General features: G+C 40.1%; 1 protein-coding gene across 2 annotated transcripts in view; it reads left to right on the forward strand.

Annotated features, from left to right (window-relative positions):
- The first annotated feature begins 911 nt into the window (after positions 1–911).
- TMEM39A (transmembrane protein 39A) overlaps positions 912–13,022 on the forward strand; it is a 30,083-nt gene continuing 17,972 nt past the window's right edge. The window contains exons 1-3 of one of the 2 annotated variants that reach the window (XM_072613922.1): positions 912–1,344; positions 5,128–5,313; positions 9,803–10,025. In XM_072613922.1, the coding sequence (XP_072470023.1) occupies positions 5,201–5,313; positions 9,803–10,025 (336 nt within the window). In that variant the 5' untranslated portion in view covers positions 912–1,344; positions 5,128–5,200. The remainder of the gene's footprint in view (positions 1,345–5,127; positions 5,314–9,802; positions 10,026–13,022) is intronic. The other variant, XM_072613923.1, reaches the window with a different exon arrangement.

Here is a 13,022-nt window from a genome sequence, read left to right on the forward strand (position 1 = left end):
TCATCTCTTGATCCAGAACCGTATCTTCCAACATACTCTTCCCCTTCCTCTCCCGTGCCCACTTTGGCATTGAAGTCCCCAAGGATCAAAGTATATGCGGATTCAATTTGGAGGATTTTGTCAAGATCCTCATAAAACTTATCTACTTCTTCTTCCTCGGCTATGGATCTCGGCGCATAGGCAGCAATGATCTTCATGGTGGCCTCTCGGCTGACCCTCATCGTGAGCACGGCCAGCCGAGACGACCACGTATACCACGAAATGATATTCCTTGTTGCCTTTGGGCCCACCATGAACCCAACGCCACCAACGCCTTCGCTGCCCTCTCCAAGGAGGACCTGCCAGCCATCCTTCCGTTCGGAGGAAACTTCTTCGTCCCGCCTAGTTTCATTTATAGCAAGTATATCGATGTGGATGTTTTTTAGCTCCTCCAGGAGCGTGTCTACTAACTCATCAGTGGACAGGGAGCCCACGTTGAAAGTCCCCACGGCTAGGTCTATGTTTATATAGGGTCTCTTGGCGCCCGGGGGGCCTTTCTGCGCCTTTCCGCTTCCGCCTCGGCCCCCGTCGCTGCAGGAAGGGCCTTCACAGGGAGGGGGGCCATTTTGTATTTCTGCCCGATTCATAGTTTTCGCGGCCAAAAAAAAAAGGAGGGAGCACCCAGCGGGCTGACCTTTTGCTGACGAGCCTCTCCGCGCTCGGCTAAGCTGGGCCTCCGACGGCAGACATACAGCGTTCAGACGCGTTCGGCAAGAAAGGAATACAAAGATATATCTTAGTTATAACCGACGTTTAACTAACGCCCGGGGATATGGGGAAAGGCATAGGTAACACCATTAGGGGCTCAACCGTCGCCGGAAGCTGCGAGTCGGGAAGATACACTACTGCGCAGGTGCGTACGCCCTGGGAACGAGTCCCGCCCTCGCTCGCACGCGCACTGGCGCCACGACGCAGGCGCGGCGAATGCGAGCCTGGGAGGGCCGGAGCCCCGAGATTTCCGCCTCTTTCTGCGTGTTTAGTTTCCGGGGGAGAGGGGACCGGGGAGGGGGAAGAGGCCGGCTGTCGGGCGCTCCGCTGACGTCATCACCGCGCGCTGCCACGTCTCCTCAGCTCCGCGGCAACCGGGGCTGGTCACTGCTGACTGGACCGCTGGGGTCTGGCCGCTGGGCGTACGGAGACAGACTGACCACCCCTTTTCGGACCTCTGTGCGGCGACGAGGGACAGCAGGCCTGGAGCGTCGCGGTCGGGGCGGGGGAGGGAACCTGTCCGCCCGCCCCAGGGACAGCCCGTGAAGCCACCACCGCCTTTTTGGGGAACCCGCCCCGCCGTCCGGGCCTCCATGCGTAAGTCCCGGGGCCGCTGGCCCACCGCCGGGTCTGGCCCCCCATCTCGTCTTCCACCTCCGCTTTTACTTGTCAGGAAGAGGTATCGGCACAGCCTCCCTCCGGGCCCCTTTCTCTAAACCCTTCTTGCCTCCCCTCTTCTGCCTCGTAGAAAAGCCCTTTATGAATGAGGCACCCGAGCCCTGTAGACGCCTTCCTCGCCTCCCGGTTGTTAGTCCTGCCACACCGAGGGTTAGCAGGAAGGCGCCTGGGACGTGTGGGACCCTGAGGCTCTCCGATGAACCCTAAAAGCGGTGGCCCCTAGAGGTCGGCTCGCCAACGCTCCCCGAGCCCGCGGGGCGGTCACTGGGGTGGGAAACCGCGCTTCTTGTGGCTGGGAAGCTGCCTTTTCCTGGGCAGACGGCTTAGGGGTCCCGCTGGACGGGATGGGAAAGGCGTCGGGGACCGTCGTGGAAACTCTAGGACGGTCCGCCCCCTAAAAAAGAAGCTCCCCCTGACATCCTGGACTAGGGGGCCTCTGCTCACGTTTGCAGACCTCCCCGGAGAGGGAACTCGCTGCCCCCAGTTGCTCTTTATTCCCTTCTTAAATACCTCTGATGATTAGGAAGTTTTTCTTCCGTATCTAGTAAGATTTTATTTTCAGTCCTTGGACACACCTTCATTCTGTACAGAAGCTGTCTGGTTCTTTTTGGCCTGGGATCTCTTGGGCAGTCTGGTGAAGCCTGTGGACTACTTGGAATAGTATTTTTACATAAGCAAATACATGCGTAAGATATACGTGCGTATTGTATATGTATTTATATAGTAACTGCATAGCATTACAAAGGAAACCAATTATATAGAAATACCATTATCAATATTTTTTAAAAAATTCATGGGCCTTATATTAAGAAACCGCTGTCACAGGGCATGAATAACTTCTCCTAAATTTGAATATCTCTTTTTCTAAGCAAACTTTTTAAGGGTTCTCTGTGAGAGAATTACTAGTTCTTTGTTGAAAGGGATTTTGGTGACCATGGAGGCCAGCCAACCCATACTAAGAAAAACAGCCCGTCTGGACAAAGGTTCATGCATTGTTAACAGTATTTTATGTTTCTGTAACGTCTAATTTTTGAAAATACTTTCTTATCTAGTATATCACTTGATTCTCATAACAATCCTCTGTGAAAGGTAAAGCAGATAGAGCACAGAATTCTTATTTTCACAGAGAAAACTGAGTTAAACTTAAGTGATTTGTCTGAACTTTTATATTCAGATAGTAGTGGAACTAGAACTAGAATCTTTTAATTCCTCTTTCCAGACTCTTTCCAGTATATCACAATACCCCTTCATTGTTTCAGTTGATTGAAAATTAAATGACATGATTATTATAGTATTTCTTGTCATGGCAGATTGGGTTTTATATTTATGTTCTGTCTAGCATTAAGCACCTACTGCATGCCAGGCACTATGCTAGGGTACAGTACAAAAGTGGAAACATCCCTTGTCCTAAAGAATTATCTATCCTTATACTGATATTATCCTTATACTCCTAAAGGAGTATCTATACCTACATCTATCAGAGTAGTTTGGACAAAATGTATACAAAATAAATAAAGGGATATTTTGGGAGAAGGCACTGGCAGGGTGGTGGGGGTGGGAGAATGGGACTCAGGAGTAGCTTCACGTAGAAAGTGAGTGTCCAGGCCTGGATCTTGGCCTCCATGAAAGTACAGAGCAGAGTGGTGGGAATGTTCTGTTTGTGGAATAGCAAGTTAGCCTGTTTGGCTGGGCAAAAGAATGGTTTAAGGAGGTTGGACACAGATAGTCAAGGTCTTTAAATGCCAAGCAGAGGAATTTATGTTTGATTCTAGAGGTAATAATAGGAAGCCTCTGAAGTTTATTGAGCAGAGAGATAACATGATCATTAGATCTTTGCTTTAGGAAAAAATCCCTTTGGCATGTGTGTGGCAGTGATGTCAAATTCAAATAAAAATGAGGGACATTGATCTATCTATACATGTGGCTGCATATTGACTTAGTTTTAAAATGTAATATTTATGTTTTATTTTGTTAAATATTTCCCAGTTACATTTTAATCTGGTATGGCAGCACTTGACAACGTTGTGGGAGTAGTGTTGTGGACCTGCATGCCTGGCCTAGCTGCCATGTTTGATACCTCTGGTGTGGAGGATGGGTTGGAGGGGAGAGAGATTTGAGCCAAGGAGACTAACTTGGAAGTTATTGCAGTGTCCAGGTGAAAGGTGATAAAGGCCTGAACCAGTGGTGATCAAGTTAATAGAGAAAAGGAGATGATTGCAAGAGATATTAGAGATGTAGAATTTACAGGACTTAGTAATTGATTGGGTATTTAGGGTGAGGCAGTTTGAGGAGTTGAGAATGTTTTTGAAGTTGCATTTCTGAATGACTGGAAGGTTGATGGTGCCATTGACAAAAATTGGGAAATTGGGAATGAGAAGAAGTGGGTTTTAGGGGATGATGAGTTGTGTTTTGGACTGTTGAATTTGAAATGCCTGTGAGACATCCATTTCCAGATGTTCAGTAGGAGAGATTCTAGGGCTGGATATATAGATCTAGGGATTATCTCCATAAAGGTGATAATTAAGGTCATGGGAGGGGATAGAGGTCACCAAGAGAGAGCCTGTAAAGAGAAAAGAGAACCTGTGACAGTCTTGAAGTATACCCACATTAAGAGTGACGGATGATCTAGGAAATCAAGGAGTGATTACAGTTTTGAATAGAACAAGAGGGAGTAACATCCCCTCTCCCCCCTCCAAAAAAGAGTATCCACAAGAAGGTGGTTGTCCCTGTCAAATGGGTCAGGAGGATTCAGATTTGGCAATTCATATAGATCATTGATAACTTTGGAGAGAGCAGTTTCAGTACAGTGATGAGGTCAGAAACTAGATTACATAGGGTTCAGAGTTTAAGTGGCAGGATTGAAACTGGAGGCCTTGAGTACGTAGCTTTTTTCTAGCAGTTTGGCTCTGAAAGGAGGAGAGATACAAGCATAGCTTCAGGGGGTGATAGAGTCAAGTGTGAGTTCTAGAGCTCAGTTTTGTGTGTCTGTCTGTCTGCGTGTCTTTAAAGAATGGAGGAGACTTGAGTGTATTTGTAGACAGCAGAGAAGGATCCATTAGATAGAAAGAGGTTGACATTTACAGGGGATGATTATGATTGCAGTCTCCTGGTGTGAATTGGAGGTTTTTGGAATCAAAGATACTTTGTAGGATTAGCCTTAGTGAACTTTTTTCTGCATTCTTTTCATCTAAATACCACAGCCGAAATGTTTTCATTTACATCTCATTTAGCTTCATAAGATGTTGTAAATTAGAAATAAACAATAATTTTACATTGAATGAAATGAAGCACAAAGATTTGTTTACAGTTTTCTAGAGAGTGGATTAGAACTTTGATCCTCTGACTGTTCTGGGGTCAGAAGGATAAAGATTGTTAATCCTTCCATCAGATAAGTGTTTCTCAGACTTTTTGGTTTCAGGACTCCTTACACTTTTAAAAATCGTTGAGAACACTGTGTCTCTCCGCCCCCTTTTGTTTCCATGGGTATTGATATTTGCTGTATTCAAAATGAAAATGTGTTAGCTTTACTGTGAAAATAGTTTTGACCTTAGGGACCCTGTGAACTACTACATTAGACTAACATAGCTGAAGAATACTGTAAATATTTGACTAACTTGTCTTACGAAGTTTTCCATTTACTTTTTCTCCTTTCTTTGATATGTTATTCCCAAGTAGTAAACTTGTATTTAAATATTTCTCCAGACGTGGAACAAGTTGGAAACTATTGACTGGGTCACAGCTGCAGGTGGCACTGGAAACATTCTGGTTCCTGGACATGCCCGGTGGAAGGAGGGGCCCTAGTCGGCAACAGCTAAGCCGTTCAGCTTTACCTTCTCTACAGACTTTGGTTGGAGGAGGCTGTGGCAATGGAACAGGTCTAAGAAACAGGTACGGATAGAATGATGCTACTTTGTAATGTGATATGATTGGAAGTCATCAGACTGCAAAGAGGAATATACCTCATCAAAAATTATTCCTGAATCCTACTGTTAAAACTGTTTGAAAACTTTTGAATATTTTTACAATGTCTTGTGTATAGCAAGATTTTAGCAGGGGCATGCCATAGTTAAGAGATTAGAGAATATAGTACTGTCTGTTTCTTGGTTAAAACGAGTACCCTACAGTTTCAAAAGACTCATAATGGAAAGTGCTATCCACATCCAGAGAAGGAACTATGGAGTCTGAATGCAGATCAAAGCATACTGTTTTCTCTCTTTTTTTGTTTTTCCTTTCTTGTGATTTTTTTCCCTTTTCTGATTCTTTGCAACATGACTAATGTGGAAGTATGTTTAATATGATTGTACATGTATAGTCTACATCAGATTGCATGCTGTCTTGGGAAGGGGGCATCTTTGGATCTCAAAATCTTATAAAAGTGAATGTTGAAAACTAAAAATATCTTTCCTTCTGCCTTGTAAATTCTCTTGTATTTGTGTATAAAGGTGTTACTTAACTCCTTTATTAATTTTATCACATGTTTATATCTTATCTCTTTACTTAAAGTTTAAACTCCCAATAGGAAAGGATTGGGCCTTATACTTTTTAATAGACTCATATTATTTTCTTAATATTTGCTATAGTTTCTAAGTACTTGTTATAAAAAAAAGAAAACCTTGAAAACCAACAAAATAAGAACTGTTTTTAAACACTTTGAAGCAGATAAAGCTTTTGGTTTTGCCCTAGGAAAACCCTGAATGAATATTATTTCCTCCTTCGGATCATGTACCACATAGTAAAGAATATGCCCTAGATATCAACAGGACATAAATCCATTTGTCCAATCTGTCTGTTATGACGGTCTTTTTTCAGAGAAGGGGATTGTGAGATATGTGTCTTGGAGCATTTGAGGGGATTTTCTAATGGAAGTGGTAATCTTGTGGTTTGGGAATTTGTGTGTGGGGAAATTGTTATTAGCTAGAATGCTTCTTCCTTTCTCTTCTCTTTTCTCCTTACCTATACTTAGTTTATTTTGTAATAAGACCCCTGACCCATGCTACATGCCCCTTAATTATTATACTATCTCTTTTAATTCGCTTTGCTTCTTTTCCCATCTCATTTCTTTCTCAGTGCTGCTGCTTTAGCTCATCCCTAGGGATTATTATCCTTTTACTCTGAGGGAGTGTGAGGAGTTGAGAATGCCTCTGAGGTAACATACCTTAATGACTGGAAGGTAGATGGTGCCATCAACAAAAACAGGGAAGTTGGGAATAGATAGTTTTTAGAGAATAATGAGTTCTGTTTTGGGCTGTTGAATTTGAGATACAAATGAGACGTTAATTTCCAAATGTTCAGTAAACATTTGGTTTACTAAACCAATTTCCTGGATCTTTTCACCTATTGTTTCCTTCTATCCCTTTCAGGGGCCAGCTGCAATGTTCTTGATCGTCTCCATTAAGAAAAAAACTGTTTTCTGGTTTCTGTGTATCATTAAAGTACAGAAAATTCTTATGTATCAATGCAATAGCATTCTGTTTTAGAAATTTTAATGTTGGATAGTGAGTCTGAAATTGATCCCTCTTTTTTAGAAAAATCTTTCTGAAAATACCACCTTCACATGACCAGAGCTTTTCCCTGTATTCTGCAAACAACCTTCAAGTCTCTGAAAATATCTCCTGTTGTATAAACAACAGGAAGCTTGGTTGTCCATATCTTTGCTCACATTCATAAGACCAGTTGGTTACTAACCAGTGCTTAGCATAGGATATCTGACTATAAGAAATAAACAGTGAGAGGCAGAATAGTAGTCATAGAAATAGATGGTTATATGCTCTCCCTGGGCAACCAAAATAATACCAGTAATCATAGAATTGTAGAATAGAGCTGGAAAGGACCTTAGATCTAGTCTAGCCACTTGACTTTATAGACGAGAAGAAAAACTGAGGCCTCGCTGGGATGTGAATTAAGTTGCGCAACGTCTATTTATATAACGGGAATATTTTCAGAGACCTAAAATATTCTTCATAGGACATGGGGAAAAGCCATGGGTATGTGAAGAAAGCATCTTCAAGAGATTTTACAAAAGAGGCATCAATTTTAGAATCATCATCCTACATTAAAATTTTCAAACCTAGAATGCTACTACTGCATGATAAATGACAACTTGCTGTATTTCAAGTGACTCACTAGAACCAGAACTTAGCTTTTTCCTCACAGTGGGGTACTACTCCAGGGATTTTCCTTATTTCCCCCACATGACACAATTAGCACTTCCAAAGCAGCTCCATTCTTTTTGTAATTTTACAAAATGCTGGTCTTGTTCTATTGCATTTCAGCATAAGGTCTCTTGCTTGAGTAGTTTTCTGCAATAGAAAGTCTGTTCTCCACTTAAGTTTTGAGATCAGGGCCCTCAATCTATTGTGTAGTACAGGGTTAAAAAATAGATATTTAGTACTCTTTGGGCATTCTCATAAGTGGTATCTCATTCCTGCTCTTCAGGTATTATCAGGTATAAACTTATCTTTTTAGGGGCTAAAGATGATAGATCTTAAAAAAGGATCAAGGTGGAACAGGAAACACTGCTTGTTTCAGTGACAGAAAGAAGATGAGAATGCTGCTCTCTTTTTGGATGGATGTACTTAGAGGTTACATTCTCCTTTGATTGTCTTAGGGTGAGTTAGTGTAGACACCAAAATAAATAGTGATATTAAAACCTGATTAATTTCAAAAATAATATTTTTTTTTGGCAATAAGAAACTAGAATTTACTTGAGAGATATGACAGATAACTGTTTAGATTACGGTTAGTAAATATATAGGTATAGATGTTAAAACTGTGAATCTTTCACATATCTGCTCTCCAGGTCCTCTGGTTTCTTTATTAACATGTTATAATCCACAAAGCATACAGTAATTATGTGATGCCAGCATAATATTCCTATCTTAGAGGTATTAGGTTACCTAGGTTACAGCTGCAAAATACAAAGGAAAATGTGCAACACAAAAGAAATGGCTTGAGCCACAGGGAAGAAGATGACAGGGACTGTATAGAATAGGGCCACACTGGAATGTTCCTGGTGGAACACAACTATACAACTCTGCTGTGATAGGAGGTGTAGATATGTTGTCTGTGTACTACTGTGCTTTAATTTGGGGCTGTTTGTGAGAGAAGATGGGAAGTAGGGATTTTGTAGGAGATATGATCAAAAGAAATTCTGTCATGCTGGGAATAGGAACCCCTTTCTTGAATCTAGTTCACCCAAAGTGATTAGATACTTAAGCATTTGCTTGGGGGGAAATCCTCTGTCAGGGAAAAAGAGCCTTAATGTTTGATTCCTCAATAGTTTTGAAATTGGTTTGACTTTAAGCACCACGGATTTCTTTCAGTTTGTAATAGTGAGCAGATTGTCCCCTACCTCTGAGCTGTGCAGAGTGTCTCCTTGGAAGTAATACTCCAAATGGTGGTGGCAGCTGTAGATTAGAGATTTATACCTCTTGCATCCATGCCCTTATGCTTTATCAAGGAATAGGGGCATTAGAATATGATTGCTATCCACTAGTTGGTCTGTTGTGACATCTATAATTCCCTACCCAGCCCCAGCTACCATATATATTGTTAAATATACCTGTTACTTTCAGAGACATAAAGATAGAGATTTATACTTTGGAAAAGGTATGTCCATGATCGTGTGGACTACAGTGGGGGCAAGAGATAAAAGACTAGGGGCCCACGTACTAAATGAACTTGACACAAGTCTATTGGTAACTACTTCAGTCACTAAAATAATGCTTGCATCACAACCAAAGAGATGTATTTGGAAATTTTCTAGGAAATTTATACTTGACATTAAAATTTTATTTTATTTTTTTAAAAATTTACTTGTTTTCAGTTTTCAACAATCACTTCTATAAGTTTTAAATTTTCTCCCCCTCCCTCCCTGAGAAGGCATGCAATCTTATATGGGTTCTACACTTACATTCTTATTAAGCACATTTTCACATTAGTCATGTTTAAAATTTTATTTTTACATTTTAATAAGGTATTAGTGTGTTAGATCATTCATTCTAAGACTAAAGGAATCAAGGAAGAACAGGTGGCTTGCTAGGGAGGTGGATGAGAGGAGGCTGAAGAGGAGAAATGGAAGTAGAACACCAAGAAAGTAGGACAGAATAGTAGACTAAATACAAGAATGTCAAACTTTGTGTTAGAGGAATAAAGAGAGCAGAGACTACTAAACCTGTGGCCATTCACTTGAGCCAGATAGGTGGGTTGCTGACTTGCACACACACACGTGCACACTCACGTATCCCCTCTCCATGTATATGGTAAAATAGGTCATTTTAATACTCTGTCCCTACACACTATAATACTCTTTTAAGCCCTTTTTTATTGTCATTTAAATCTAATAAGGTCTTGAATTAATTGTAATTATCTGTTTCAGGAATGGTAGTGCTGTTGGTCTTTCAGTCCCTCCTATCACAGCCTTAATCACTCCTGAGCCTGTACGTCATTGCCAGATTCCAGACTTGCCTGTGGACGGGAGCCTGCTCTTTGAATTTCTCTTCTTCATCTACCTTCTAGTAGCCCTGTTCATTCAGTATATCAACATCTACAAAACTGTGTGGTGGTATCCCTACAATCATCCTGCTTCTTGTACTTCCCTGGTAAGTCTTTATTGACCTTCAAGTTCATATTCCTTGAGGTCTTACTAGATTCTTATATGGGTATAAAAATTATGTGCAGCCAAAATATCTTTTCATTAAAACTTGCATTACCTAGAGGAATTGAGTGACTTTTAATCAAGTTGTTATTGCAAGAATCTTTTCTAATAGTTCATGTTTTGAAAGAATGAAAATACTTGGAAATATGTAAATTGATTACTGTTCTGAATTCTGTAGCATGAATGCTTATTTCCTGCACCATCACAAGTACTTCTAAATCTAAATTATATTGTCTCAAAGGGTAGCATGGCATTTTGGGTAATACAAGCAGACTGCGAGTCAAGATAATCTGTGTTCAAGTCCTACTTCTGACACATACCAGATATGTGGCCATAGACAAGTCATTTAATTTCAGTTTTTTCAGACAGCTCTGGTAGACTATAAATTTTAAAACAGTTGCCAGTCTTCATTATGAGAGAGAGTTTCCTCTCTGAAATATCCCTACATTGATGAAATCACAGGTCTAAGGTTTAAAAAAACAACACCTCAACCTCAAAGGTTTGTGGTAATTTGAATTATGCTGTAGCAGACCTTTCGGCACAAAGAATTAGTGTGATAGTGTTTAGGTTCTTGCCAGTATCATCCAATATTTCAGAAACTTTAATTACCAGCCAATAAAAAATATTCAAGCTTTAATTTGGGACATTGTGAAACTTGATTCTTCTGAGTACCAATGTAATGGAAACATGTAAGGCTTTATTTTTTTGAAATGGAGCAGGCTCAGTGTTACCTTGCCAGTTTGTCATGACATTTTGGTGCTTTCAAAAGCTGGTTTTGTTGTGTAATGCTTTCCTGGATTTCTTCCCTGCACTCTGCAAATTGTTGACTAAGGGAATGGAAGATGATGATAATCCTTGTGGAGAGAAGAATAAGAATGTCTAGAAGATGGATGCTTTTATAAGGTAGCAAGGCATTTTTCTTTTAAGTGCTTACTATGTGCCAGGCACTGTGCTAAGCGTGGGTAATACAAAAACAAGCCTTGAGATACAATTATCAAAACATTTTTAAAAAGAAGTTCATGGTCCTCAGATTAAGAACTCCTGCCATTGACTAATATGCTATTTTCAGGAAAGTTTGGACTAGTCTGTTTCACAGTTAATATGCCACACAATTAGTTAACTTGTCATAATTTTTACTTCCTGTGTTTACTTAGCTCTTCAATTAGATAAGATTGTCATTTTCTGGAAGGCAGGAACTATGCCATATATTCTTTATATATTCTATATTCTTTACAGCAGTAGTGTCACACTTGAATTGAAATGGAGGCCGCTCATCTGTACATAAGGATACCTGTGGGTCATATAGTGACTTAAGTTTTAAAATGTTATATTATCTGTCTTTTATTGGTTTTTGTTGCTGTTGTTAAACATTTCCCAATTACATTATAATCTGGCTCAGGCTTCACTTGGGAGTGTTGTTGGGTATGTGTTTGATACTTCTGCTTACTGTACCCAGCAGAAGTGAGTGTGTAATAGGTACTCAGTAATTACTTGTTGGTTAATTGAAATTTTCTTTGTACTTATGATGATTCCCTTAAAAACTTTGCCTTATTTGAGTTTTAAGACTAAGTAGGGAACTTCTCTGCCCAAACCATTGTGACTAGAATTTTTATTTTTAAATGTATGGTGAACAACTGCAGACTCTTCACTATTATCTCTGACATGAATGTAATCCAGTCCTGAAGCCTTAAAGAAGCCCATAGAAACTGTCTTGAAATTCTCTTGTTAACATTGCACATCCTGAGCTTTTCTGTGATTGGGGAGATTGTCTTAAAATTATATACAGTATTATTCAAACTCTGAGATTCCATCTCATTCTCTGCAAACTTGCAAAGATGACAGAAAAGGGGAGTATTCAGTTGAGGGGGTAGGAGCTGTATGAAAACAAGATTGGAGGGAGGACCGTGTTAGTGAAGCTGTGAATTGGACCAACCTTTCTGGATATCATTTTGAAATTATTCGAGAAAAGTGATAAAATTGTCGTTTGACCAAGCAGTCCCACTCTTTGGCATAGCTCAAGAAAATAGGCTGAATGTGCTACAGTAATATTTTTTATAGAAGCAGAGAATTGGAAATAAAATAGGTGCTCATCATTTACATAGTGATATCACTATATACATTTATATATATACATTTATATATGTAAATGTAATGGAATATTATTGCACAGTAAGAAATGACTGTGAAGAATTCAGAGAAACTTGGGAAGATTTGTATGATGTACAGAATAAGATAAGAACAAAATAAACAGAACCAGAAGAAAAATAAATGCAATGACTTCAGTGATGTAAATGAAAAAAATCAGTAAAACAAGGCCAGACCTTGGGTAATTGGGGAAACCAGAGAAGATCCTAGAACAGAGATCATGACACATGGCACCCTCTTCGTTGTAGAGATCCAGTGGGGCAGGATATTGTATACATTTTCAGAACTAGTCACTATTTTTTGCTTAATTGATTTTCTTTGTCACAAGGGAAGGTTCAATAATCTCAGGGGTACGGGAGAGTGAGGGTCTCAGAAATAATTGTGATATAAAGACCAAAAAAAATTTTTTTTAAATATCTGCTGTGTCATTTGATACTTATTTTGTACCAGCTCCTATCCTTGATACCGTTGGCAGGCAAGGCAGTGTGATATACTCAAAAGAGTAGTGAACTGAGTCAAGAGACCTAACTGAATCCTTGGGCAAATAACTTGACTGCTCTGAGCCTCCATTTCTTTTTGTCTAAAATGTCTTAATCATGTGTAAGGTCCTATCCAGTTCTAAAAGTCTATGGTCAAAATGCTTTCCCATTTTATGAGTAAAAACACTAAAGTTTTGGGAGTTTAATTAACATACTTCAGCCCAGAATCTACTAGAGCTAGGGATAATTTTTAAATCTTGTGACTCTAGTCCAGTCATCTGTGCCCAGTGGTATCAAACTCATAGCCCTCAAAGAGA

This window comes from Notamacropus eugenii, chromosome 5 (genome assembly GCF_028372415.1).
Source record: "Notamacropus eugenii isolate mMacEug1 chromosome 5, mMacEug1.pri_v2, whole genome shotgun sequence".
NCBI classification, from domain to species: Eukaryota; Metazoa; Chordata; class Mammalia; order Diprotodontia; family Macropodidae; genus Notamacropus; species Notamacropus eugenii.